The sequence below is a fragment of the Strongylocentrotus purpuratus genome, unplaced genomic scaffold (assembly GCF_000002235.5).
Source record: "Strongylocentrotus purpuratus isolate Spur 01 unplaced genomic scaffold, Spur_5.0 spur5_scaffold_8, whole genome shotgun sequence".
Lineage (NCBI taxonomy): Eukaryota > Metazoa > Echinodermata > Echinoidea > Camarodonta > Strongylocentrotidae > Strongylocentrotus > Strongylocentrotus purpuratus.
Window position 1 is genome coordinate 21,972,527 of NW_022145614.1, and position 27,027 is coordinate 21,999,553.

The 27,027-nt window shown below is 39.2% G+C and overlaps 1 protein-coding gene across 1 annotated transcript in view; it reads right to left on the reverse strand.

The window, feature by feature from the left end:
- LOC585877 (rotatin) overlaps positions 1 to 27,027 on the reverse strand; it is a 98,927-nt gene that overhangs the window by 8,238 nt on the left and 63,662 nt on the right. The window contains exons 31-41 of the mRNA XM_030975676.1: positions 26,365 to 26,407; positions 24,385 to 24,574; positions 23,854 to 24,134; positions 22,298 to 22,426; positions 19,248 to 19,475; positions 18,581 to 18,745; positions 17,350 to 17,447; positions 16,920 to 16,997; positions 14,814 to 14,940; positions 12,677 to 12,864; positions 10,413 to 10,572 (exon numbers count right to left, since the gene is read on the reverse strand). Coding sequence (XP_030831536.1) covers positions 10,413 to 10,572; positions 12,677 to 12,864; positions 14,814 to 14,940; positions 16,920 to 16,997; positions 17,350 to 17,447; positions 18,581 to 18,745; positions 19,248 to 19,475; positions 22,298 to 22,426; positions 23,854 to 24,134; positions 24,385 to 24,574; positions 26,365 to 26,407 — 1,687 coding nt within the window. The remainder of the gene's footprint in view (positions 1 to 10,412; positions 10,573 to 12,676; positions 12,865 to 14,813; positions 14,941 to 16,919; positions 16,998 to 17,349; positions 17,448 to 18,580; positions 18,746 to 19,247; positions 19,476 to 22,297; positions 22,427 to 23,853; positions 24,135 to 24,384; positions 24,575 to 26,364; positions 26,408 to 27,027) is intronic.

Sequence of the window (27,027 nt, forward strand, 5' to 3'; positions counted from 1 at the left end):
TAAACAGGGACTCAACAAACAACAACAAATGTTTAAATTGTTTGATAAGGACAGGGGTAGATTACACTAAAAACATACTCTACCATGCTCCCATGTGTTGTTGAGACACTTTGGAGCAATATACATGTATGTGTGATTTAAAAAAAAACTAGATGGAACTTCGACTGCGCGCAGTCGAAAGTGATGCCTCCGTCATAGAGCAATTTTACCAACCAAAATGGAAGAAATTTTCCAAATTCAAGTTTGGTTGTAATCCATTAACAGGTTCTCAGAATATCGTGATTACAAGCTATTTCTCATATACATGTACAACCCTTTGATCTTTGACCTCATGACCCCAAATGCAAGATACATACATGTCTTGAGTTTGATGGTAATCCATCCATCGGTTCTAATGATAATGCAATCACAAGCTATTTTGTGACCTTTGACCTCGTGACCCCCAAATCTAATAAATTCATTGGCTCTGCTAGTTACATACATGACAAAAGTTTGGTAGGAATCCATCAGTCCGTTCTTGAGATAACGCGATCACGAGAATGGGACGTACGTACATACGTACGTACGGACGGACAACCCGAAAACATAATGCCTCCGGCTACTTCGTAACGGAGGCATAAAAAGGGGGGGGGGGGAGGGAGGACATTCCTGAGCTATGTCTAATAATCTAGAGAATATATCATTAATTTAAATATAACCTTCTTCGCAGGGCACCTCAAGAACAAAGCAATTACCATTTCCTAATAGGAACATGGCCAATTAGTATTTAATAGGCAGAGTAGCAGAAAGGTCATAGAAATGTCATTGGTCATCTTATAAATAATTCAATTACAAAATGGCCCTCTTAGCTAGAATTTACCAGTATTGACTAATTGTATTCCTGGTCAATCATGGTGAAGAGGAGACAGTGAAATCAGTTGTTCTTAATATCATCAAAGGTAAAAAAGTTGACATAATGATTGAAATAATTGCTATTTAGAAGTCAAAGCTATTGACTTCAGAGTTTTATGAATTACAAGCCATTGATACCAAATACCAGTATATTTCACAATAACATTACCGGTACCTTAAAATTCCTACTTTAAAGTTTTTTTAATATTTTTAAATGTACATGTATGAGGGGCATCCAAAATGAATAGTTAGTTAAATCAGAACTGATTTTATTATTTACTATATAAATCTATGTATCTACCTATTATTGCTTAGTCCTCCAGACAAAGCAGTCATCAAAATAAACAAGGGAAACGCTCTTGGCGGTCTCGCCTGCATAACGCAATTCAATATGATAAACCAGAACGTCAATGACGTAGCGCTCATCCGCATCTCGCAACAACAAATATCGTAAATTTTATGTGGTACACTTTTGAACTGGTCAAAAAATAAAAATTTGATGCCCTGGAAGGGACATAATTTCATTTCATTTGCATAAAGTACCATAAATAATCAATGGAGCAAAATCTCACAATTCTGTGTAGAAGTTTAGTGTTCCAAATTTAGCTCTACCAGATAAGGCAAACCAAATCAAAATTGGTCAAGAAATGAGGGAAAAGAAGCAGTTTTTGTTATTTTTGGAATAAATTTGCATAAATTACCATAATTAATTAATCGAGAACAATTTCAAAATTCTGTGTAGATGTTTAGTGTACCAAAGTTAGCTCTACGATATAAAGCAAACCAAAATCGGTCGAGAAGAAGCCTTTTTTGTGATTTCGAATAAATTTGCATAAATTAGCATAGATAATGAATTTCACAATTCTGTGTAGAAATTTTAAATCCCCTTCCTAGCCCTATCATATTAAACAATCAGAATCAAAATCGGTTGAAAAATAACGAAGAAGAAGCATTTTGAAAATCTTGATGTTGATGCCACAACAAAGTCTAAGTTTGTTGACCTTAAATGACCTTTGACCTTAACTTAGTGACCTGAGATTCTACTCACAAGATTGGGGAGACTTGATAACCCTATAGTCCCAGTTTCATTGACTAAACTGGGAGTATAGCCACCAACAACGGGCAGAGATTCTCAGATGCTGAGCTTAGCAAGATGGATCCCGAAACAAACCCGAGAACCGGAAACACCAGAAAGGTTTAACTGAGTCCAGCCAAGATACCCCAGGGGCAGGGGCAAAGCCCCCATTAGCCCCGTGGGCGGCCGATGGACTTCTCAGCCGAAGCCACAATCGGAGACTCAAAATCCGAAAGCAAACGCTTCCTACCCGACGCCGAAACGTCGGGTAACAAAGCCTGCCAAAAACCCTTCTAAAGCTGGAAGGTTTAGCTACAGACCCAGTACGATCATCACCAAGGCGCTACACCGCACCTTAGGCTGCAACGCTTGGTGGTAGAAGCCACCGCGTGACCGGGGGCTCTCTGTCATGGGGGCAACTCAACTGAGAACCCGAGACATATACGGAAAAAACTGCTAGACAGAGTCCAAGTCAGACTTATGGACTGGGGGCACCAATCCCCCAAAATGGGTCACGATGCCGATAGTAATTGCCCCCGGAGGAGCACTAAAAAACAGCTGGAGGCTTAACCCCAAACAAGGGCCGACAGCATATGGTGGCGAGCCAACAGCAGCACCAGGCAATCTGGGCCTAAAAGGTCTAACAGATGCCGGAGAAGCAACACCAGAGACTCAACAATCGAACCCGAAACTGAGTCAGGTGTGACCAGGGCCGGCTCAAATGCCGGCCGAAGCACGGGCAAGAAAAGGAGTAAACCTCCGCCTGAAAACCGCGGCGCCTGCCAGGTTTACTGACAACTTCAGTAACCCAAATATCAACTCCCATAAACATGGTGACAACTTTCACGCCACAGCAGACACACTCACTAATACAACTGAAAACGAGTATGGTGTGAACTAGTCTGGCTCGAAACCAAACCTTGGCCGTCAAATTACCACTTCGCCTCCTCAGCCTCCTGGCCGGTGGGAACGGGCGGATTGCAAAACAACTACGCACAGTCTGCAAGGCCTGCGCCTCCTACAAAGCTGGCCATTCCGGACAAGACAGCACGGCTTGTAACAGTCGTTGTATCCACGGCGACAGCCGTAAATAAACCGAAAACCTTTCATGGTGGATGGACACAGCCCGACACGGACTGGACCCGGTGGAACAGTAGTCGTTTGCGAAAACATCCCGAAGCTCCGCCTGAGCGGTAGCAGAAAAGGCCAACATTGGCGAAGATTTCTGCCTCTCCTTCTTATCTCCTTCCCCAGCCGAAACTTGGGTGGACGAGCCCTTCCGTTTCTTACCCTTAAAAACGGAGGACGAAACAAACTTCACGGCCCTTTAAAAGCCGGGACATCTACGCGATTGACGGCATGACTTAGCTCCAGACCCAGCCGAAGATAGGATGGATGAGCTCTTCCACTTCTTATCCCTAGATACGAAGCGAGCTACACGGCCGTACTAGAGCTTAAACTTAAGTTATACGGCCGGTGTGAATAGGGCCTCGAGCCCCTCCGCTTCTCACCCGTAGAAACGGGTGGCGAAACGAGCTTCACAGCCTTTCTAGAGCTTCAGCTGCTATATGTAAAAATGTGTAGAACAGGTAAATGCATGTGACACCTGTTTTACACATGTTTACATAATAGCAGTGAAGGGATGTTCCTTTGTTTACCTGAGGAATAGTATATTTTGTCCTAATCAAAGATGACGAACAACCCTCCCGAGAGTCGGCCTGAGAAGCATCCGAAAAATATACAATCAACAAAGTAAAGTCTCAGACCCCAGGCCCACAAAGTGACCCGGAGCTAAGCCCGACAGCGAGTCCGAGGAAGACAACTCGGTCTAAATTCCTCAAGAAAAGGTAGAGTATCAGGGAAAGAACGCTGTTAACAGCGAAGACGGAACACTACCACCGGAGCTGGGCCGAGAAAAAAATATCAAAAAGAAACTTTCCTAAGAAAACCTCGCATCGGAAACCAGACCCGGGGCTGAGGCAAACTCGCGGCCCAAACCTCCCGAGACATGGGAGACAGAGTCCCAGTCACACTGACAACTCAAAGCTGAGGTAAGACCACCACTGAGTCAAACGACTCCTCTCCCGGAGAAGCACCGAGAAAAGCAGGCGCCTAAGACACAAAGCCTAATGGAAACCCATAGGAAAGTGAAAAGTATGCCGCAGGTCTGCCGCAGACCTGCCGCAGACTTTTAGTCTGCGGCAAAGAGTATGCCGAAGTATGCGGCAGAAAGAAATTTTGCTGCAGACTTGCCGCATACTAGTATGCCACAGGAACAGTCTGCGGCAGATCTGCGGCAGGATGAAATTTTGCTGCAGACTTGCCGCATACTATTATGCCACAGGAACAGTCTGCGGCAGATCTGCGGCAGGATGAAACTTTGCTCCAGACTTGCCGCATACTAGTATGCCACAGGAACAGTCTGCGGCAGATCTGCGGCAGGATGAAATTTTGCTGCAGACTTGCCGCATACTAGTATGCCACAGGAACAGTCTGCGGCAGATCTGTGGCAGGATGAAACTTTGCTCCAGACTTGCCGCATACTAGTATGCCACAGGGACAGTCTGCGGCAGGTCTGCCACAGGAAATCCCATTAAAGTCTAATAGGGCCAATTGAAACCAATCATCTCATGCATATTCATTATTACTTTACACGTGTGACAGAAAAATACATTTATCATGATTTGTTAAGCAAATTAAGACAATGCACATCATTTTTGTGATTTCTATTTTCCTTTTGCCATTATTAACCAATAGATTATTTTGTCTGATCATGTTACAATTACATTCACGTTTAAGCAATAGATATATTGATTACTAACCAAGAAACTATGATTACTAACCAAGAAACAATATACATATTTAGTATATATATATATGTGTACGAGCCTGTGTCACTTTAAATGTTACTCTTGAATACACTTCAAATGATCAATGTGATGAAGTTAATACAATTGAGAATAGAATATACCTAATCGGTAATATATATATATATATTGGTATTACCTAATTGGTAATATTGATTATGAAGTATCAATCAGTTTATCACTGGTTCTTCTACATGCATACTTTATTGCCACGTACTGGAGTATGTGGCAGGTCTGCAGCAGGTCTACATGTATATGACCCATAGGAAAGAAATGAGCCTGCCGCATACTCCTGCGGCAGACTTGCCGCAGATCTGCAGCAGACCTGCCGCAGACAGTCATCTTTTTCACATGCAAATTAGTTTTGCCGCAGACTTGCCGCATACTCTTTCAGTATGATGAAGAGTCTGCGGCATACTCCTGCAGCAGACTTGCCGCATACTCAAAAGAATATGTCCTTGTGCCACATGTGTAAGGAGTTTCAGTATGATGAAGAGTCTGCGGCAGGTCTGCCGCAGACTTGCCGCATACTCTTTCAGTATGATGAAGAGTCTGCGGCAGGTCTGCCGCAGACTTGCCGCATACTCTTTCAGTATGATAAAGAGTCTGCGGCAGGTCTGCCGCAGACTTGCTGCAGACCTGCCGCATACTCAAAAGAATATGTCCTTGTGCCACATGTGTAAGGAGTTTCAGTATGATGAAGAGTCTGCGGCAGGTCTGCCGCAGACTTGCCGCATACTCTTTCAGTATGATGAAGAGTCTGCGGCAGGTCTGCCGCAGACTTGCTGCAGACTTGCCGCATACTCTTTCAGTATGATGAAGAGTCTGCGGCAGGTCTGCCGCAGACTTGCCGCATACTCTTTCAGTATGATAAAGAGTCTGCGGCAGGTCTGCCGCAGACTTGCTGCAGACCTGCCGCATACTCAAAAGAATATGTCCTTGTGCCACATGTGTAAGGAGTTTCAGTATGATGAAGAGTCTGCGGCAGGTCTGCCGCAGACTTGCCGCATACTCTTTCAGTATGATGAAGAGTCTGCGGCAGGTCTGCCGCAGACTTGCTGCAGACTTGCCGCATACTCTTTCAGTATGATGAAGAGTCTGCGGCAGGTCTGCCGCAGACTTGCTGCAGACCTGCCGCAGACTTTTCGTCATGAATATTCATATCTCGAGCCGACTGCATGGGGTGACAATCTTAACGCCACAGGAGCGACACCCAAGAATTCTGAAAAATAATCTGAATCTGAGGACAAAGAGCCCAGCTCTGAGACAACACCAGCCAGGGCACGGGTTACGGTAGGCACCGAACCACCAACGTGCCAGGTGACAAATTTATTGCCAAACTTTGTGCACCTGCCAAGACAATAGCCCACGACCCAGCCGAAGCCTGGGTGCTTGAACCCTTCCGCCACAACGGGGGACAAAGGGGGGCTTCTTGGCCTTGCTAGCTTTCTCAAGCTAGGCTCTACGGTCAGATTGACCTGGGCCGTCTCGCTTCACTGCTTCTATAGAAACATGAGCGAAAAACCCCTAGCAATGCATCGAGAGAAGCTTTAGCGAAACCCCTTGCTTGGTGTGACCGGGGCCTGTTCGCTTCAACACATCGTGCGAAGCTTCAGGGAAACCCTCTGGTCGAATTGACTGGGGCCTGCTCGCGTTAATGCTTCGTGAAAAGCCTCAGCAAGCTGCTCGTGTCTATGCTTCGTGAGAAGCCTCGGCGAGCTTGTGACCCTGGGGTTCCACTGGGGTTATTACAGGCACCTCAAATGTGGAAGCAGGAATACTGCCGAAATGAATCGGTGCGTAAACCGGGTCACCTTCGTGCTTGAGTGCACGGCTCGTGCTTTGCATGGATGTTGCCTTGCAACAAAGCCAGGGGCCCTGAAGCCCGGGGCGTCTACGAGTCGAACTAACCCACGAGGGGGAGAGCCGCTGGTAGGAGTCTCTTTATTCGATCAGTTACGAATCTCTAGACCTCGACATACTGGCCCCGGAGCGCAGCCTGCTGGCTGACCCGGACGCTGTATCCGTTGATAACTTACTACAGGGCAAACTCCAGACACACCAGGCATAAAAATACCTGGTGCGGGGAGCAACCTGTCTCGAGCCTGTACTTGAGACCCCCTTACTCCCCCCCCCCCTGCCGCACCAAACTCACTCATGAGTGAGTCCGTAACGACAGTCGTAATTGGGGGGAGAAAATCAAATCCAGATCCAGAATCCTTGCTCATCGCAAACCTGTGGATGAGACAAAACAAGCTTTCCAAAGAAAGCAAAACAAGGACAACAAACTTTTCTTGAAGCAAATAAAAAATGAGAAGTAACAAAGGTCACTAACAAAAAGTAAACGGACAATTAGCGTCGATAAACAAATTAATTAAGTAGCAACAGCGTTGCTACAAAACAATGCCGCTACAACAAATCGTAGCGAAAATAAAAAGCCCTAGCGTAGCAAACAAAGCAGATACGAAAAGGGAGAAACGCTTATCTTAGTCACTATGAACATCACGGACAATGAAAGCGGACAAAATATACAGTTCCTCAGGTAGACAAAGGAACATCCCTTCACTGCTATATGTAAAAATGTGTAGAACAGGTAAATGCATGTGACACCTGTTTTACACATCTATATTACTAATACCACTAATCGCTGCGGGGGGTCCAAACGGGTACAAAACGGTTCCTCAAAAACGTCTTTCCCCGACCCCGCCCGCCTCCGCCGTGGCGCGGGGAGGGCGGCACAATTCCACGAGGTCTGTCTCCCGTAACCCGCGTGCCACGTCGACCCCGCGATCGACGTCCATGCCGTTAAACGCGGTTTCGGGGCGGCCGGGGAGGACGGGCGGACGAGAGCACGGCGGGCGTCGCGGATTGCGAGGAGGCGACGAACCCGCGAGAGCGAGTCGGCAAGGCGTGCACCCGCCCTCTGTCTAATTATCAAAGAGAGACGAAGAGACACACGATGGACGAGAATCCACTCGCGTCAACGGGTGTAGCAAGTCTCATTGAAAAAGCTGCGGCGTATCCCGAGTAAGAACCTCTTGCTATAGGGTTCGCTTTGTAGCATGTAAGAGAAATACACATCAACAGACGACTCACCCGGGTGAGGGGATGTAGCCAATATGTATCCTCAACGGGTTGAGCTTACCCGTGCTATGCGTCTTTCTATAGGATATGCTTTGTAGGCCAGGCGCCCGGCCCACAGTGTACGTGTATTACACGCTCTCAGGTCACACACATGCACATACCACAGTCGATTCGAGTCGAGGCGATTGAGACAACTGGCGCAAACCATGGACCTATTTTCACGTAAAATCTTTACTCTGAAAATAATTATACAAATTCTGTGATCTATGCCAACATAATCATAGTCCAAGCTTCTGTTTTATTGGTCTTTTCATGAAAACTACATCGAAATCACAACAAGAATAGCGCAAATAGATCTGTGATAGTACGCCTTCACGTGACAGTTCAGTTGCAAACTGCCTTGAGTCCACAGTGTATTGCCACGGCAGCTGAGCGCCGCGCTGTCGGCGGTGCTGTCGGAGCTGAGTGTGTGAGCATGGAGTAGCGGTGACCGGAGTAGCCAGGTCTGTCCGTGGGTGTGAGGAGAGTCTAAACAACACTTTGAAATTGCTACTATTGCCCCGATTTCAATATAGTTTCGTGAATAGATGTATGAAACCTGGGCTTGGATTGTGATTATTCTGGCCATGTATAGTTGTATACTGAATTTCGATAATCATTTTTCACAAGAAAATCAGACGGTCGTCATGGTCGTTTAAAAACATGATAATACTTTTAGTATGATACAGTTCTTGCATCAAATCAATTTTTAAAGTATGGGGGGGGGGGGGTCAGGTAACTCAAAGCCATTTGAGTGTAGGCGTGGTGTCCACGGGTACAAAGGGCTGAACCCCCGAAAGCTCAGGGGTTTTAGGCATTTAATTACGGTCAGATGAGCATATTTTTAATGCCTTATTTGTGACACTGGCAGGTCGATCACTAATTGGCGTGGGGTCCATAGTTGAGTTGCGTACCAACTACGCTGAGCTGAGAGTACGCTGGCCTACGTTACTTTACCCTGAGGGACGCAAAAAAGTACGCAAGATGGACGCAAACAATTTAATATGTTTAACAAAATTCGCGTACTTTCGGCGTAGAAACTTGACGCAGAAAGTACGCCTTTTTTTATGTAACACTACGCTACTTAACTAAACAAACTGCATCTTTAAATGAATTAATGAAAAATTAGCCCAAGAAAAATGAGCCCCCGAAAGATAAAAAAAAGTAGCCCCCAAAAATTTTCCCAAAATTTGATATAGATCAAGTCTCCGAAAAAAAAATCTTTCACTGGATTCTACGCTCACAGTCCCACACACAGTCGAGTCAATTTGTGCACAAACCGTCCGATTTTTCGCGTAAAATCTTTACTTTGAAAATAATTATACACATTTTGTGAACAATGCCAACATAATCATAATCCAAGCCTCTGCATATGTAGTCTTTTCATGAAACTACATTGAAATCACAACAATAATAATGCAAATAAATAGTAATTATCGAGATCCTATCTGACATAGTTTGTTTTACGATGCGCCATTCATGGTCAAACAGCATTATGAAAATTCTCTATATAAAGATAATCTAAAAATTTTTTGGAAGCACATAGGCCTCTATCTATCTATTTGGCCCCCTCCCCTAGAATCCCGTGGATTTTCCACGGGTCCTGCTAGTGTTTACATAATAGCAGTGAAGGGATGTTCCTTTGTTTACCTGAGGAACTGTATATTTTGTCCGCTTTCATTGTCCGTAATGTTCATAGTGAGTGTCAACAAAATAACTGTAACGATCAGCGAGCCCAAACAAAGGAACCATGCCGTTAACAAAACACATCACAACAAAAAGAGGTATGCACAAAAAATTTCCGTAACATTCAAGTTCACACAGAGAAAAACCCTGGTACACAAAAAACTGTGCCCGGGACTGTACTAAAAAAAGGAAATACGCTTGGCAAAAGTGAACACTAAATACTGCCAAACTAAAGTGACTGAGGGTTAAAAACTCTAACCGAATTGTATAAAAACAAAATGGAAATGGAAATTACAGAAAGAAAGGCACCCAAAACGCTGCTAGGAGTCAAAAACTCCAAATTTTGCGCGAGTGACTTATCTGTACTCCTTATCGATTGACTGCGAAAAAAGGGAAGTTGCATGCGGGCGTGGTGCACACGTGACAGGTGGTATAGCAGGGTCTTGGGGTGGGGTATGCTGTGACTTTTTTATTTCGATGACTGCTTTGTCTGGAGGACTAAGCAATAATAGGTAGATATGATACATATACAATAGGTACATATGATTTATTGTGGTAAATAATTTTGTTTTAACCGACTCCAATTTTTCAACTACCTTATAACAGAGAACGAGTTCTGTCCAGTGACTTACTTGTTATCTGTAATGTAGGAAGTGCCCAAAATACTGCCAAGTGTGGGTACAATGTTATCTCCAATAAACTTGTACATGTATAGAAGTGCACACACTGTAGGCTCAAATAACATTTAAACAGAAAGCCTTCTTTCATACCTGGAATCCTCATGACCATTTGTTGGCCTTCCATTGCAAAAGTGAGATTGGTCAGGAGCTGGAGCCAGAGGGCAGCAAACATGTGTGAGCTGGCAGCATTCTTGGTCTGCTTGGAGCTTCTGGGAAGTTTGACCTTGATGAATGACCCCAGAAATCCACTCTAAAATGACAGAAAACAATAAAGATAAAATAATTTAATAATCATACAAATAATAAACCGTTCTTATACAGCACATATCACGCTGTAAGAAAGAGCAAGAAGGAAAGGTGGATAGAGCAACATAAGAAGAGCGAGATATGCTCAACAAACTTCCTCTCGTTAACATTGGAAAATATTTTGAAAAGAAATGTTTTAAGACACGCCTTAAAGTTATCTACAGTATCAAAGTTTTTTATATTTTCCGGTAGTTTATTCCAAAGTTCGGCAGATGCAACCTGGAAAGAGCGAGATCTCTAGAATTCTTCAAGCCTTAAAATTGATCTTGTAATTGATCTTAAAATTGATCAGATCAATCCTATCTATTTTAACCCTATTTAGCCTGGGCTATTTTGAAACTGCATAGCCCGGGGGGGGGGGGGGGGGGGGGGGGGGGGGGGGGGGGGGGGAACCGCCTACTAATTGATATATTTAGTAAATTCCTATATCTATCCGGACTGGATAGATATAGGGTAGTCCCATATACATCTTTCTGTGTACAGTGCTTGTAACTTTACCAAGACTGGGCCAAATTTCTTATCATTTTGATGATTCCATAACCTTTCAGTACACACCAATACTGATATGCTAGATGATCAATCTTTTCTGATCGATTCTCATTTTTCAAATAAAGAGATAAAACATTGGTTATTTGGTCTTGTTTATAGTTAAGGTGTTTATTTTGGGGTCAAAATAGTTGAATTATAGTTGGAAATGAAATAAAACAACAAAAACAATAAAATACTTAAGTTAAAAAAACAAAGAAATACATAAGAAATTATCAAAACAATAGATAACATAAGGAATAACCCTGGTTTTTCAATTTTTTGTGTTGTATTATTATTCCAAATGGTCTCACAAATATATGTAGTAAGAAAGAATGCTTAAATATGAATAATGTCTGATTTATGGGCAAAAATGTGAATTTGATGACCTTATTTGCATAAATTACCATAAATATGCAAATTAGTGAATTTTTCAAAAAAATGAAATTACCATAGTATTCTATACACTTCATGTCGTTTTACGGCCGAGATCATAGGGTGGGGGGGGGGGGCCTTAGAAGCCCCCCCCCCCCAGGGTTATTCCTTATGTTATCTATTGTTTTGATAATTTCTTATGTATTTCTTTGTTTTTTTAACTTAAGTATTTTATTGTTTTTGTTGTTTTATTTCATTTCCAACTATAATTCAACTATTTTGACCCCAAAATAAACACCTTAACTATAAACAAGACCAAATAACCAATGTTTTATCTCTTTATTTGAAAAATGAGAATCGATCAGAAAAGATTGATCATCTAGCATATCAGTATTGGTGTGTACTGAAAGGTTATGGAATCATCAAAATGATAAGAAATTTGGCCCAGTCTTGGTAAAGTTACAAGCACTGTACACAGAAAGATGTATATGGGACTACCCTATATCTATCCAGTCCGGATAGATATAGGAATTTACTAAATATATCAATTAGTAGGCGGTTTCCCAGCAAAATTTGTATCATCATGTATAAGTCAAAACATATTCTTACACATGATTGATTTTAACTTCCATTTCATTTTTTGAGAGGGGGGCGTTTCCAAAACTGGTCTTTACCTTTAAATAGATTTTTGAATATTGAAGTCAATTTATGTTCATGAAACACCCCCCCCCCCCCACCCCCATTTCACAAATGTATTAAAATTGATGTTCAATCTTATTCATCTGTTCTGCTGTGTTAAAATAAACCTGTCTAATAATTTTGATGATTTTACCACAGACCCTAATGACAAACTATCACATTTTCAGCTGTTCTGAGTATCTGTTTTTCAATCATTCGTTTACTAATGTATTCACATTTATGGAGGTGCAAATTGGTTATATGATAGATAGATAGATGCATTTACTAGTCTCTTGCAAACAAAAATACATTTGTATTTCACAAATGGCCATTTTTGTAATAAAAACCAAATTTGTGTAAATGATTTGAGTAATTTTTCCTTAAATTCCCTGAAATTGTTCCTAACTTTAAAAAAAGGGAACTCAGTTTTTCCCCTGATTTTCTAAATTTTGTTATTGATCTCTTCTCACCTTTTGTAAGACATTCCTGCATTCTCCATACCAAACCAAATTGCCTAGTATGGAGAAAACCTGAGCTAGCAAGCCAGATTCTGTTCCTTTCTCCACCTTTAGTTTCTCCCTCTCCACCAGTCTTATCAGATAGTGCATGATTGAGTTACCAGTCTGTCCAGGTCCACAAGATGCAATTGCTGCGCACACTTAGAGGATAAAAATTTTGGTTGACTGATTGATTGACGGATTGATGATTTTTAACTTCCATATACATCATCATCATCATCATCATCATCATAATCATAGGCTTACAAGGTTACATGAAATTATATGTAGAAAAAATGGATCGTCATTAGCATAGCTTAAATAGACATTCACATATTAAAATTAAGTAAATTCAAAATCCTTGTCAAACATAATAATGCAACACTTGTTCAAACACACAAAATGAAAGGCTCCTTACATGGTCTACAAATTGCAATGAAAGTCTACGAAGACTAAAATAAGGTGTACCGGTACATGATTCATGTCCTTTATTTGTATGTTCATTGGTTTTAGACTTACGGCTACATTTCCTATCATTCATGTAACTATTTTAATTTGTAGCAATTTATTTGATATATGGTAGTGATGGTTATCATACCTCATGGCCAGAGGGGCATGGTCAGATATATTTCATTAAATGACAGCTCGGCAGATCTAGATATACAGATAATAACTAAATTATTCATACCTATAGCTGCCAACATTTGGAATTTTCAATTAGTAACATTTAAGTAAAACTGAATATCATAGATGTGCGTAAAGCACACATCTATGTCAGACCTGCCAACCTCTACATTTCAAAAACTGAATTATTTAATCCCCAAAGTTGTATTTTACTGACAAAAATTGTATTAAAAACCAAAAACAAAGGTCAATGCCTGTTACAGTTCCTACATACAGGAAGAATTGTTTTAATGGATTATTGGTTGAATATGCATGATTTCGTCATGACTGCTGTGTTCGATGAACCAAATGAACATCCCCAAATTGCCAACGTGAGATGCTTGTAGGATACTTTACAAGACAGAATGGGCATTTTGCCGTTGAAAATGGCACACATACACACACACCCAATAAAAAGAATTGAAATTCATAATAATAGAAGGGTATTCATAGTTTCGTAACGACTAACGAGGGAGGGAAATTCGTAACAATTTTTTTTTTTAAATCGTAACAGTTGGCAGCTATGCATACCCCTTGTAAATTTATTGTTTTTTTCATAACTCAAGAATGAAAGGTGGACTGGTTGAATTAGGGCCTTTGTTGAATACTCTCAGATGTATGCTTTAACTCTTATCCTGCCATAATGAATACAGCCTAATGCTACAGGGCTAATACCCATTGTGCCAAGCCTCAAATCCCCCTGTGCCAAATTAATTTTGAGATAATCGGATTAACGCGATGGTACTATCAATAGCATGTGTGAAACACTAGGCACAGTACAATGAGCATTCCATATGCAAGCAATCATGCATAAAGCACAGAAGCGATGGGTCGCTCGCATGAAATAAACACCCAATCGATAGCGCGCTCGCGTGTACAAAGCATTATAACGGTAGCGTTCATGCAGCCTTATGGCAGGATACGAGTCACTTTTTCAAGAAACATATTTCGGGTCAAATCAGTTTTCAGGGGTGATAGTGAGCACTAAAAACAAGTAGTTTTTTTTCCTCAACCCCCCCCCCCCCTTGAGTAAAAAAAAAATGGCATCTAACATCATTCCCACCCTTTTGAGTAAGAAAATCAGGAAAAATGGGGGGGGGGGGAATCGGGGGGGGGGGGGGGGGAGAAATCAGGACAAAATCTGGTAATTATCATGCCTGTTTTTTCACATACTTAAAAAGTTATAAAATTTTTTAAGGGTATGAATAATTTAGTAGCTTACACAATTAATAGGAGGGGGTGGGGAGTGATGTCACAAAAGACTCAATCTACGGTACCACAGTTGTATGTACACAAATATCCCACATCATAATGTTCATCTGTTAACATGTACTGGTACTTGTAATCTATTATTCTATTCTCAACTCAATGACAGAGAATCTACATAAATTAGTGCTTTGGACGAAAAGGGAAGCAAAAGGTAATATAAGTATTATAGGAGACATACCAGCAGGGCATCGAGCAGTGTAGGTAGTGAGAAGTAAGAGTGTATTAGTCATGAGCTTGATGTCCAAACCAAGCCAAGCCCACAGTTTATGAATAATCACACCTAGGCCTGCCTGGTGAGCTGCCATCTGATAATCAAGAAGAAGAAAAAAAATGTGTAAATGTATGTAATAAAATGCCAGTAATATAATAAATTGAGGGAAAATATGTTGACTTTAACAAAAGTATCCCAGGTAAATATCAATTCCATACTTTCAATCGGACTAAAATGGAAGGGGCAAGAAGCAAAGCTTACAGCCAATGTAATTCATATCAAATGTACAAAGGAATATGTCAATGCTTGCTTATTTTCTAAATAAAACAAAACCAACTTGCAACTTTTGAGTATTGAACGGTGGAAATGTAGAAAGTTTACATACTTTTGGTAAAATAACTGTATTGAAATCACTTGTATTGTCAAATATTACTTATATAATGTCAGTTTTTCCAAATATTGATTCTATATATAAACAAATTGAAAAACTCATTTACAATTTTGTATGGAATGGTGTAGATAGGGTAAAGAGAGAAACTAGAATTGGGTCAACTGATAAAGGTTTGAATATGTCAGATTTTGTTTTACAAAGTTTTGCTTTGGCTCTTTAAGTTAATGGATAATAAAGATCATAATTTTAGATGGAAGATTGTCCCATATTATTATTTGAACTATCTTGGGCCTAACTTTTTAGTGCTCAAGATGAGTTTCTTAAAAAACAAAGATTAAACAGTTCTAAAATAAATACCTTTATTCTACCAACAATGTATTTCGGCATGGAAAAAATGTCAATGTGTAAATAAATCATATAATAAGAACACCAATATTAGAATGCAGCTGTTATGGGGAAACACATATATAAAAGAACAAAAATTATGTTTATGGTGGAAACACTGGCTAAAATCTGGAATATTATATGGGACATCATAGACGTCAAAGGGGATGTGGATGTAAATCGGGCAAAAGAATTTCTTTGTATTAAAAATAAGTATTTATGTGAGGTTAAATTACTTTGGAAGTGTATACCTCAAGACTGGAAAAGAAAGTTAAAATGTGAAACTGTTTTTGTTCAGACAAAAATACACGTCTTCATTTTTTAGAATTGACACCAAAAATATGTCCTAATATATCAGTTACAAAAATAAAAATGTCATAAATTATATATAAGGTATTAGTAGATAGAACCTTTATAAATCCAAATGTTCAAATTTATTGGGAACCTGGACAAATATGTGGAAAATGAATTTGACATACGTTAAGGAAAAACGATTAAAACAGTTTAATTTTAAACTACTCTATAAGTAATTAGCATGTGAAGAATATCTATATCGTTTCAAAATATCTGATCATGATTATTGTTTGAAGTGCAAATGCGCAGAAAATTATTATCTTTTATTTTATGACTGTGAGTACTCAAAAATATTTTGGAACAAGGTCTTAATTTTTCTCAGAGAAACAGAAGTAGTGTTTGATAATGAAAAACTTGAATACAGTGATATAATTGTAGGCAAGCAATGTGATTATATAAATTCAAAATATGTAGTTTTTACAAATCTATTGATTAATTTAGCTTCTTATGTTTTATATACGCAAAAAATGAAGTAATTTTACAAACATATTCAACATTTATTTAAAGGAAATATTATGGAGGGCAACTGTTGAAAAGAATCACCTCTGGAAAAAAATGTTGACTAAGTTAAACAAAAAAGTATAATTCATTTGTGATATAAATAAAGTATAATTCATGTGTTTTTCTTTGTAATCGATATAATTTTGTGTTTTAAAAAATTGACCTTTGTCCTTTGACATGTGATTTTTCCTATCATAGATTTGCTTGTAATATTTATTTGTTTATGTATGTGTTTATAGTTTAATTTAAAAAACAAAAAAGTATTTTAATATTGTAATTTTAAGCAGGGGATGATCCCAGGAAACCTCTGTGGCTTTTAACCACCCCCTCTGCAGGTTCATCTCTTGTTTTAATGTTTTTATATTTGATTGTAATTTATATTGTATTTTATCAATTAGTGGAAATAAATGAAATTGAAATTGAAATTGTTTTGTGTAGATTACCTTGACATCATGGCTGTTCACCATGATTTTGTTGAGAAGATCGAACAAAGACTGAAGCTCATCAAACATTGGATCCTCCTGTAAACAGTCAACCATTAACAAAAGATGATAAAATGACAGATATTCATAGTAGCTTACACATGTTAGAACTTTAAAGATTTCCTATCACAAGGTTATTTCAGGAATGTAGCAAAAATAAATCCAATCTCCTCTCTGTTGCTTCTAGACTATGGAATATTCACATGCCCATGTCCATTAGAAATCAGTGATGCTTGAACAGTATAATACTGCTGCTCAATAAACGATTTTTAAAAACTCAAAGCAGTACTTTAGGGGTGATATCTTCAAGAGCTTTGCGTCCTGTAGGAAAGGGGCTTTATAAATGACTGATATTTCATGAGAATCAAGACTCAAATAGGCACACTCTTACCTTCTTCTTTGCATTGGTCTTGTCCATGTGAAGACTCTCTAGGATGAGTTTAGCATGGATCTGTCTCAGTGTGGCAATGGTAGTCTCTACTAGTCCAGCTAGCAACAACAGGTAGAATATGAGAAAATTAACAATTTACTGTCTTTAAAGACAGAGAGATAAATGTACACATGCTTTATCTAAGGATATGTATGTATCTTAGTCTTCCTGTAGTCTTCCTCCATCCTGCTCTTCTCTTCTTCTTTCTATTTATCCTCCTTCTTCTCCTCTTTCTATTTTTTTTCTTCCATTATTATAGCATTTACCAGCAGTGAGTGCCCGACTCTTGGCTGTATCTGAGATACATATATTTGTGTAGCAGAGAAAGCAACTGGTTTCTAATTTTTAATCGTCCCACCCCCCCCCCCTCCCTCTCATCTATCTTGCTTCTCCCGCCTTCCCTCTCCCTCTCACCCTCGTCTCCTCTTCTCCATTCTTGAAAGGAAGATTGTACTCCACTTACAAGCTAGTGCCAGATTCTTAGCAGATTCTTAGCGTTGAAGATCAGCCATAGTCGAAAGAATTCATGCACGGCTGATTGTCAACGAAATGAAGTTAAGTCTATTGTCAATTCTGCTTGTTGCTACGGCAGGCAGCCAGTGAAAACGAATTCATTTAATCAAATTATGGAAATGCAAGCACTACTTTAAACAAACAGTCCTTTGTAACTCCTTGCTCATTTTTAATGATTGAGGTGTCATATGAAAGGGCAGAAACTGAACTTTCTAGAAATGTGATTTTCTCTTTGAAATTCAGATACAGTTCCCCAAATGACTTTTTGGTTTCCTCTCTTCAAATTGATTTTAATCACTCATGCGTTAAATATGCATCATATGAGTTGCATCAGATGAAAGAGGAGGATCTAAGCTTTACAAAAATGTGTCATTTATTAATTATCATTGTGATTAAGTTATGGTAAAACATCGATAATTCTCGGTTTCGTTTTTCTGAGACGCACTGTATAACTAACTAGAAGGTATTCCACAGACCTGCTAGTGCCTGACTCTTGACTGTATCTGAGATGGTGAGGAGAACCTTGAGAGCAGAGAGGATAGCTGGTTTCTTAGTCTTTCCTGCCATCCACTCTCCTCTACTGTTCACCCTCCAACTCCACCCCCTCTTCTCTCTCTCTCTCTCTCTCTCCTCCATATTCATCATCATAATTTTTACATGTAGAATGTGTTGCATTTACCTGCTAGAGCCTGGCTCTTGGCTGTATCTGAGATGGCAAGTAGGACTTTGAGAGCAGAGAAGACAGATGATTTCTCCATGGCTAGACATGGTCCTGTAGACCTCGGTAGGAAACCATCATAGGCCTTCAACAAGGCTTCACACAGCTCATTACCAGCTGATGTACCTATATAATACAAGATCATTAGAAAAAGAGGAATTAACGCGAGTGAGAGAGGGTTAGACAGATGAAACATTACATTTTCCAATAGTATTTAAATTTAACAAAATATTCATGAAGAAAAATAAAAAATCTTCTCAATAAGCTACTCTTATTTAAATTAGCGAGTGGTAACACACACAATCCATACAATCTTAGACTTTAATTTTATTTCTTTCAATTTTAAATATATGAAGAAAAAACACACATATCTTGCAATTGTTTTTGTTCTTTCCTCTCATGAAACGATCAATGTAACTTGGAGGATTCATAATGAAGGAAGATAACATTAAGACATAAAAAAAGTTTGTATTTTGATATATTCATGTATGATCAAGACTATCAAGTATAGAAGGAAGAACCATTAATTTAAAGTCTATATTATTGTAGTCTTGGTGAAAAGAAGAAAATTAAGAGGAGTTCCCTGATGTTAATACAAATTTCTCGATTTTGAATGAAGACTACCTACCTCGCTGTTCTTTTCTCCCATCCAAAAGCCTCACCACGAGAGACTTCTCATCTTGGCTTTCAGCAGTTGTCTCCTTGCATCCATCCTCTACATTCCTTGTAGGGAGGCTCCACCTCCTTTTCTCCTCCTCCTCCTCCTCAGCCTTGTTGAGGATGACAGAGAGAAAGTTGAGAGCAGTGATGCGGGTTGATGCAGGACTGGTCTTGCTCACAACAGATATGATGCAGCCTGGTGTGATAACAAGTGTAATAGAATATAGAATGTGGGATGCATAGGATGAGAACTATAAACAGAACCATCTGTTTATATGTTTAACAGGAAGATGTGATGTAATATTTCAAACCAGAGATAAACTCATACTTATCCAACTGCATTTAAAGAATTTAAAAGGAAATAGGAGATAGTATGAATGCTAACAGAGTGTGGTACCTGTATTGTAAACAACTAGATGATGCCTCTGCCATAGAGCGATTTTACAAACCAAAACAAAACCAATTTTAAAAAGTTTAATTGTAATCCATTTACAGGTTCACAGAATATCATGATTACAAGCTACTTTTCATATACATGTATGACCCTTTGATCAATGACCTCATGACCCTAAAATCTAATCAATTCATTGGCTCTGCAAGATACATGTACATACATGTCCTGAGTTTGATAGTAATTAATCCGTTGGTTCTATTCACAATTGTGTTCACAAGCTATTTTTGCATACATAATGAGCTGTGACTTTTGACCTTGTGACCCGAAAATCTAATCAGTTCATTGGCTATGCAAGATACATACATGTTCCAAGTTTGGCGGTAATCCATTGATCGGTTCTTGAGATAACGTGATCACGAGAACGGGACGTACAGACATATGTACGGACGGATAGACAACCCGAAAACATAAAAGGAATGGTCATATAATAACAAAAAACAAGAATCATAATAGAATCTAGTCTTCTTCTTATCGAGTTACTACACAAGTCCCGTCCAGTGGTCCACACAGGCTTTGGCACGGCAATTCACGGCTTCCAGGTCATCTTGGGTGCATGGCTCAGGCAGGAGTGGGCAGACTAGCAGGTGTTCCATTGTCTGTTCCTGGCCGCATTCACATGTTGTTTGTTCATCTCCTAGACCCCATCTCTGCATTAGGACTCTGCATCGTCCGTAGCCAGTTCTTAGGCGGTTGAGGCTTAGCCAGGTAGGCCAAGTCTCACTGGAGCCGGATGCGAGGGATTCCTTCTGGCTGAGGGAGAGTTCATGTGGAGTGGTCTGGAGGTGGTTAGACCACAAAGTCATCCTTTGGTTGTGAGGGCTGGTATTAAGGGGCTCTACAGTGTGCAGAAAGCTGCGTCTGGATTTGAGCTGCTTGCCCACTGGCTGTTGTTCGAAGAGTGGGTGGAGTGGATTATTCTCTTGTTTGTCCTTTTCTTTCTGGGACAAAACCAGCCTTCTGAAGTGTGGAGGGGCAATACCGCAGAGCAGGTAGATGTCTTCTACTTTAGTTGGCCTAAGGCAACCAGTGATCGCTCTGCAAGATGAATTTAGAGCTGGATCGATCTTGGATGCATTGGCCGATCTACTCCATACTGGTGAAGCATACTCCGCAGCAGAGAAGCAAAGCGCAAGGGCTGTCGTCCGGATTGTTCTGGCATCAGTCCCCAAGTTGGTGTTGGCAAGTTTCTTGAGGATGCTATTGCGGGCTCCAACTTTTGCCTTGGTGTTGGCAATGTGGTTCTTGTAGGTTAGGGAGCGATCCAGTGTGACGCCTAGGTAGACTGGGTTGGGTGTGTGCTTCAGCCTTTTCCCATACCAGCTGATCCTAAGTAGAATCTAGTGACCAGGTAATACTCTACATGCTTTGGTTGTTTATGGTTTTAACTAGTAAAGTACTTTTAAAACAAGGGAAATGCTCTCGCCTGCATTACGCAATTCGATATGATAAAAAAATTGAGGTTAGGACAGTATTTATAGGCAGGGTGGCCCATTAGCAGGCCCCAAAATAAGATTCTCTAAATATAATCAGCATTTTGAAGTGAATATTGACTAAGAATCATCAGAAGAATTATTTACTATTGTTTGTACCAAGATTGATAACTTTCATGAAATATGAACAAATAAAAAAAATTTGATTTCTTAATTCCCATATTAAGTTCTGAAAAACATAATTCAAGTCTACTGACCTAAAATGACCTTTGACCTTGACTTTGTGACCTGGAATTTGTGTCATATGATTTGATATACTTGATAACCCTTGGGTACAAGTTTCATGAAATTTGAACAAACACTTATGAAATTATGCTAAAAATTCAAAATCTTGATGTTGATGCCACAACAAAGTCTAAGTTTGCAGACCAGAAATGACCTTTGACCTTGACTTAGTGACCTGAAGATCTATTCACATGATTGGGGATACTTGATAACTCTTTAGTCCAAGTTTCATTGTATAAGAACCATACATGCCAACATTTGAAAATCAGAAATCTGAACAAATTATGCTATTTAAAAAAAAAAGAGGAACAATCCTAACTCTCCTATTCAATACTACAGACAAATTTGTACAGGAAGAGGAACAACCTGCATTAAAATGATAATTATCTTCTCCCAAAAAGAGGAATGTTCCTCTTTAATTTGAACAGTTGGCATGTATGAAGAACTTATATTTTCAAGTTATATTGAAAGTTAAAAAAACTTAACATTGGCGAGACAAAAAGCAGTAATGATTATCATTAATAAGTACAAAAACATAGGTCACAATGGCTCATTATCATGCCTCCAGGACCAACCTTAGTGGTGGAGGCATAACAAGTATGAATATTCCAAATGTATTCAATAAAATCCCTTTTCTTTACTTTAAAAGCAATTTTGTTCTCAAGCCCCTTCACTTGTGTACATGTATCTTTGATTACATTGCAATTGCCAACTTGGATGCTTCAATTACAGCAGAAGTATTACACAATTATATATTTTTCCATGTTACGGTAGATCCACATTCTAGTCTGACTTGATGATCAACCTACTCCAACAAAGAAAGGGTTTAATTATAGTTGTGTTCCTTACCTGTGATATTCTTCCAGCTCCTTCCAAGAACAGTATTGAGGTGTTCTAACCCTGAGAGATGACAGAGCATTGTCAGAAACTCAAATGATACCCTCCAAAGGTCATGGACCCCAGTTGCTAGCTTGGCATCTAAATCATGAAAACCAAATGAGTGAGGGCATGCATATTATTATTTTGTGTATCAACAATAGCTTTTTAAAACTGAAGATTTTTAAAATATGACACAAGTTGTGGGTTTTCAATATCATTGAGGGGACATGGGGGTCTTACAGCACACTCATTCAGAACACTCATTCAGAACATGCTTATGGACACAGGTCAGAGCTGCAAAGCGGCCTGCATCTGATCGTAGAAGATTTAGCTATAAACCCAGAGCTTCCTGGGAAGGTTGCTGTCAGGAGGGTGAGAGGACCAAGTATGGGATTAAGACATTGAAAGTTAGTTATTCCTGCTTATCTGAAAACATACCTGTACAACTATTTTAAGAAACAGCACCTTTTATACTTTGGAAAAGGTGCTATATGAATCCATTTATCATTATTATTATTATTACTATCTCTGGGTAGAGCATGAGTGAAAAATCAAAATGGCAATATCTGCTTGCAGTTACAATGAAAATCATAAGGGGAGTCTATCTTACACGTATACCATATTTAAGAAGAACAACACTTGGCAATAAGGGGAACTCCATTATAAAAGCACTGTTATAACAAATTATCATGCAATAAGGAAATTATTATATCCCAGTTCCTACTTTATGTTACTTTAAAAAAAAAAACGGACTTCAACATAAGGTAATTGCTTCGATCCCATGGAGTTTGTTTTAACAGGTTAAAGATACTATGTCCCTTTTGCAGCCAACATCAAATTCTGTAGAACTTTGCAGGAATTTTGAATATGTCATGTACTGTACAGTATGTCCTATCTGTGAAATTTAAATGTAGTCAGGGTCCTAATATTCAAATTATGCAAGGAAACCTGTTTACTTACTAGACTTCACTGTCAGACACTATTGAGTGACTGACTGGCTTTTTTTCTTCTTTGGTAATAACATACATAAAATGAGCTTTAAAGGCACATGAGCATTTGTCTACATCAATAACCCACTTCTTGTAATGGCCAAAATTAAACTGATTGAATTTTTGCGCAGCATAAAACGTACGACCATTCGGTACATTGGTCTGAAAATCAGACTAAATACTTACTGGCTCTATAGCTCTCAAGTCGATTCAACGACTAATAGTCATTATTTTCCCACTTAAAGACATTTTCAAGCCCCCCTTTTTTTTAGGGAAGTTCTAAATTAGTATCATCTTTCAAATGCCGTTGGAATTTAACCTTTTCATTATTTGGGCCTGCAAATGGGACATAGTACCTTTAAAGAGTCTTGTGAAAATATTCTCAGCAGTTCTTTAATATCACAATATCACTAAATAGTAATCTTATCACAAGTACCAAGAAAACAGAATACATTGACAATTTTTTTTTTTTTTTGTGGGGGGGGGGGGGGGGTTCTTCAAATATCTGAATGATAAAATCTAAATAGAAGTCCTGACCTCCTTGCTCCGGCAGCTGCAGGGTGAGAATCTGGCAACATTTAGCAATAAGCTTCCCATCATGCAATGCATCAAGCAGGGTAGGCGTGTCCTGTTGTAAGCATGCTAGATAAAATCTCAGGACAGCTGTACACATAGAGCTCTGTCTGCACAGCTGGACCTGGCTTGCGTAGTAAGATGTAGGGGAGTGGGCGGGGTCTGTTTGCAAGGGGGCATGGTTCTCAGAGGAAGAAGGTGTGGCTTGCTGGAGGAGTAACTGGATGCGGTTGACGTTGATAACTCTGTAAAGAAGAGATGGAAAAAATGTCTGCCAGCAAAACGAATAGAATTCTAGCCAAATCTTCCTCTCTTGCTCCAGGCTTTCATTCATCAAAAGTATAGGGTTAAAGGTAAGGTTGCAATTCGATTTTGGTTTAGGGTTAGGTTTAGAGTTTCGTTCAAGTTTGATGTTCAATTTGACTTGGCTGATTATATTTAATTAGTATATGGAGTTGAAAAGTGGCATCTAAAAGATACAAATATAAGCTCTACCCTTGCAATGTCTGGAGGATGTTTTCCTTTGTAACAGCATGGACCACATCACTTGGAAGGACAGCTAGGAGGTTGGTAAGAATGCATGTTGTAGAGGTCATCAGGCCAGGGGTCACGACACTCTCATAGCGACCTCCTGTGACCCCAGAGGAAGAGCTGGAGACGGTATCCTGAGAGGATATTGATTGACCTGACAAGAAACAACAATAACTAGATGGAACTTTGACTGCACGCAGTCGAAAATGATGCCTCCGTCATAGAGCAATTTTACAAACCAAAACAGAAGAAATTTTTCAAATTCAAGTTCAATTGTAATCTATTAACAGGTTTCAGAATATCGTGATTACAAGCAATTTCTCATATACATATATGACCCTTTGATCTTTGATAAACTAGATGGAACTTCGACTGCGCGCAGTCGAAATGATGCCTCCGTCATAGAGCAATTTTACAAACCAAAACAGAAGAAATTGTTCAAATTCAAGTTCAATTGTAATCCATTAACAGGTTCTCAGAATATCGTGATTACAAGCAATTTCTCATATACATATATGACCCTTTGATCTTTGACCACATGACCCTAACATCTACTCAGTTCATTGGCTCTGCAAGATGTCCCGAGTTAAATAGTAATCCATCTGTCAGTTCTAATGAGAATGCGTTCACAAGCTATTTTTACATACATAATGAGCCCATGACCTTTGACCTCATGACCCAAGAATCTACTCAGTTCATTGGCTCTGCAAGATACATACATGATCTAAGTTTGGGAGGAATCCATCAATCTGTTCTAATGATAATGCGATCACAAGCTATTTTTGCATGCATAATGAGCCGCATGACCTTTGACCTTGACCTCATGACCCCAAAATTTAATCAGTTCATCGGCTCTGCAAGTAACATACATGACCTAAGTTTGGCAGGAATCCATCAATCGGTTCTTGAGATAACGCGATCACAAGCTGTTTAGCATACATAATGAGCCCTGTGACCTTTGACCTTTGACCTCGTGACCCCAAAATCTAATCAGTTCATTGTCTCTGCAAGATACATACATGACCTATGTTTGGCAGGAATCCATCAATCGGTTCTTCAGATAACGCGATCACGAGAACGGGACGTACGGACGGACATACGTACGGTACGGACGGACGGACAACCCGAAAACATAATGCCTCCGGCTACTTCGTAACGGAGGCATAAAAAAAAGTGACCCGTTAGTGTGGATCCCCATTAATATAAATTTTAGGATCAAAGAGTGCATTTTAATCAAAATATTAAATTAAAATTATCTTATACTACATTATTTCAAAAAGAATTTTTAGTAAGAGATTTGAATTAATTTTGCTTTTAATTGACATCATTTGACGTATGGTCCTATTTCAGAAAGCAGTAGATAAAATAAACAAAGGAGCATTATTTTCATGAAGTTTCTTCCAGAGTGGGAACGTTATAATAAAAGAATGCTGCCTAACCAAAAGAAACTAGTAGACTGAATCTGACACATACCATCATCTTCTTAAAAATGAGCTTGAGTTCTGGTAATGGTAAAAACTAAATTCTCACAGATACAAACAAAACTTACACTGAATGTTTAAGATTACAAATAAATGACATGTGCCTAACAATTTTTGTTAGAAAATGTATAGTGGCTGAGTAATCAGCATATAAAGATAAGGAAATCAAGTCAAGTAGGCCAGACACCATGTGCTTTAATATAAACAAATGCCACAGTGTGCAAATCAGAGTTGTGGGGTTTTTAAAGATGATTTCGAGCAAGTTTTTGTGAGTTTGTTGTTATTTAACTGGTTCAAACAAACAACCTATTGCAGGATAAACAATTCAGAATGAATTGTAGCTATATTCTCTCGACATACCATTCCCAAAACAGAGCTCAAGATTAGCTTTAAGCTTAGAAAACTTATGCAATAGGTATACATCTAGCATGATTGAAATTCTAACATTTATTAAATGACATACCCTCGGGGGATCTCATCTCTAGATGTCTCCTCTCTCTACCATCCTGTACAAATGTAAATATCAAAATATAATAGCAACAAAATAGATGGACTGATTAAATATGTATGACATTGTTACCATACAGCATTGTATTTACCAGTTCCTATACTGATCATACAAGTTATATCGAGTTAGTAACATATACATAAGTATTAAATACAAACTACACAATGTGGGTCTTGTGAAAGAAAGAATTATAACCAACTAGAATTGTCATAAATATCCCCATCTATCCCCATCCATCAATGCAAAAAGGAGAAATAGTGAATATTGTATACCGGTAGTTGAGTTAAACCTAATGCCTACTGGTTCTATCTACCTATCTATCTATCTACTATCATCTATATACCATGTTCACTGTTTACAAGGTTAGATAGATAGATAGATTCTTTTATTGATCCATATTCAAAAAATAGAAATTGGCTTCCACTGGAAGCACATAAACAAAATAAAATGTAGTTACAAAATAATTGATAAACATTTAGGTGTAATCGTCACATAATGTACTTAATTTCACACGAGAGTCATGACATTAACAAAAAAGCATAAGTATAAATTACATAATAATAGGGAAAACCTAAGAAAGGATTCGATATTTAAAGATTGAGAAAAGAGAAAAAGGTC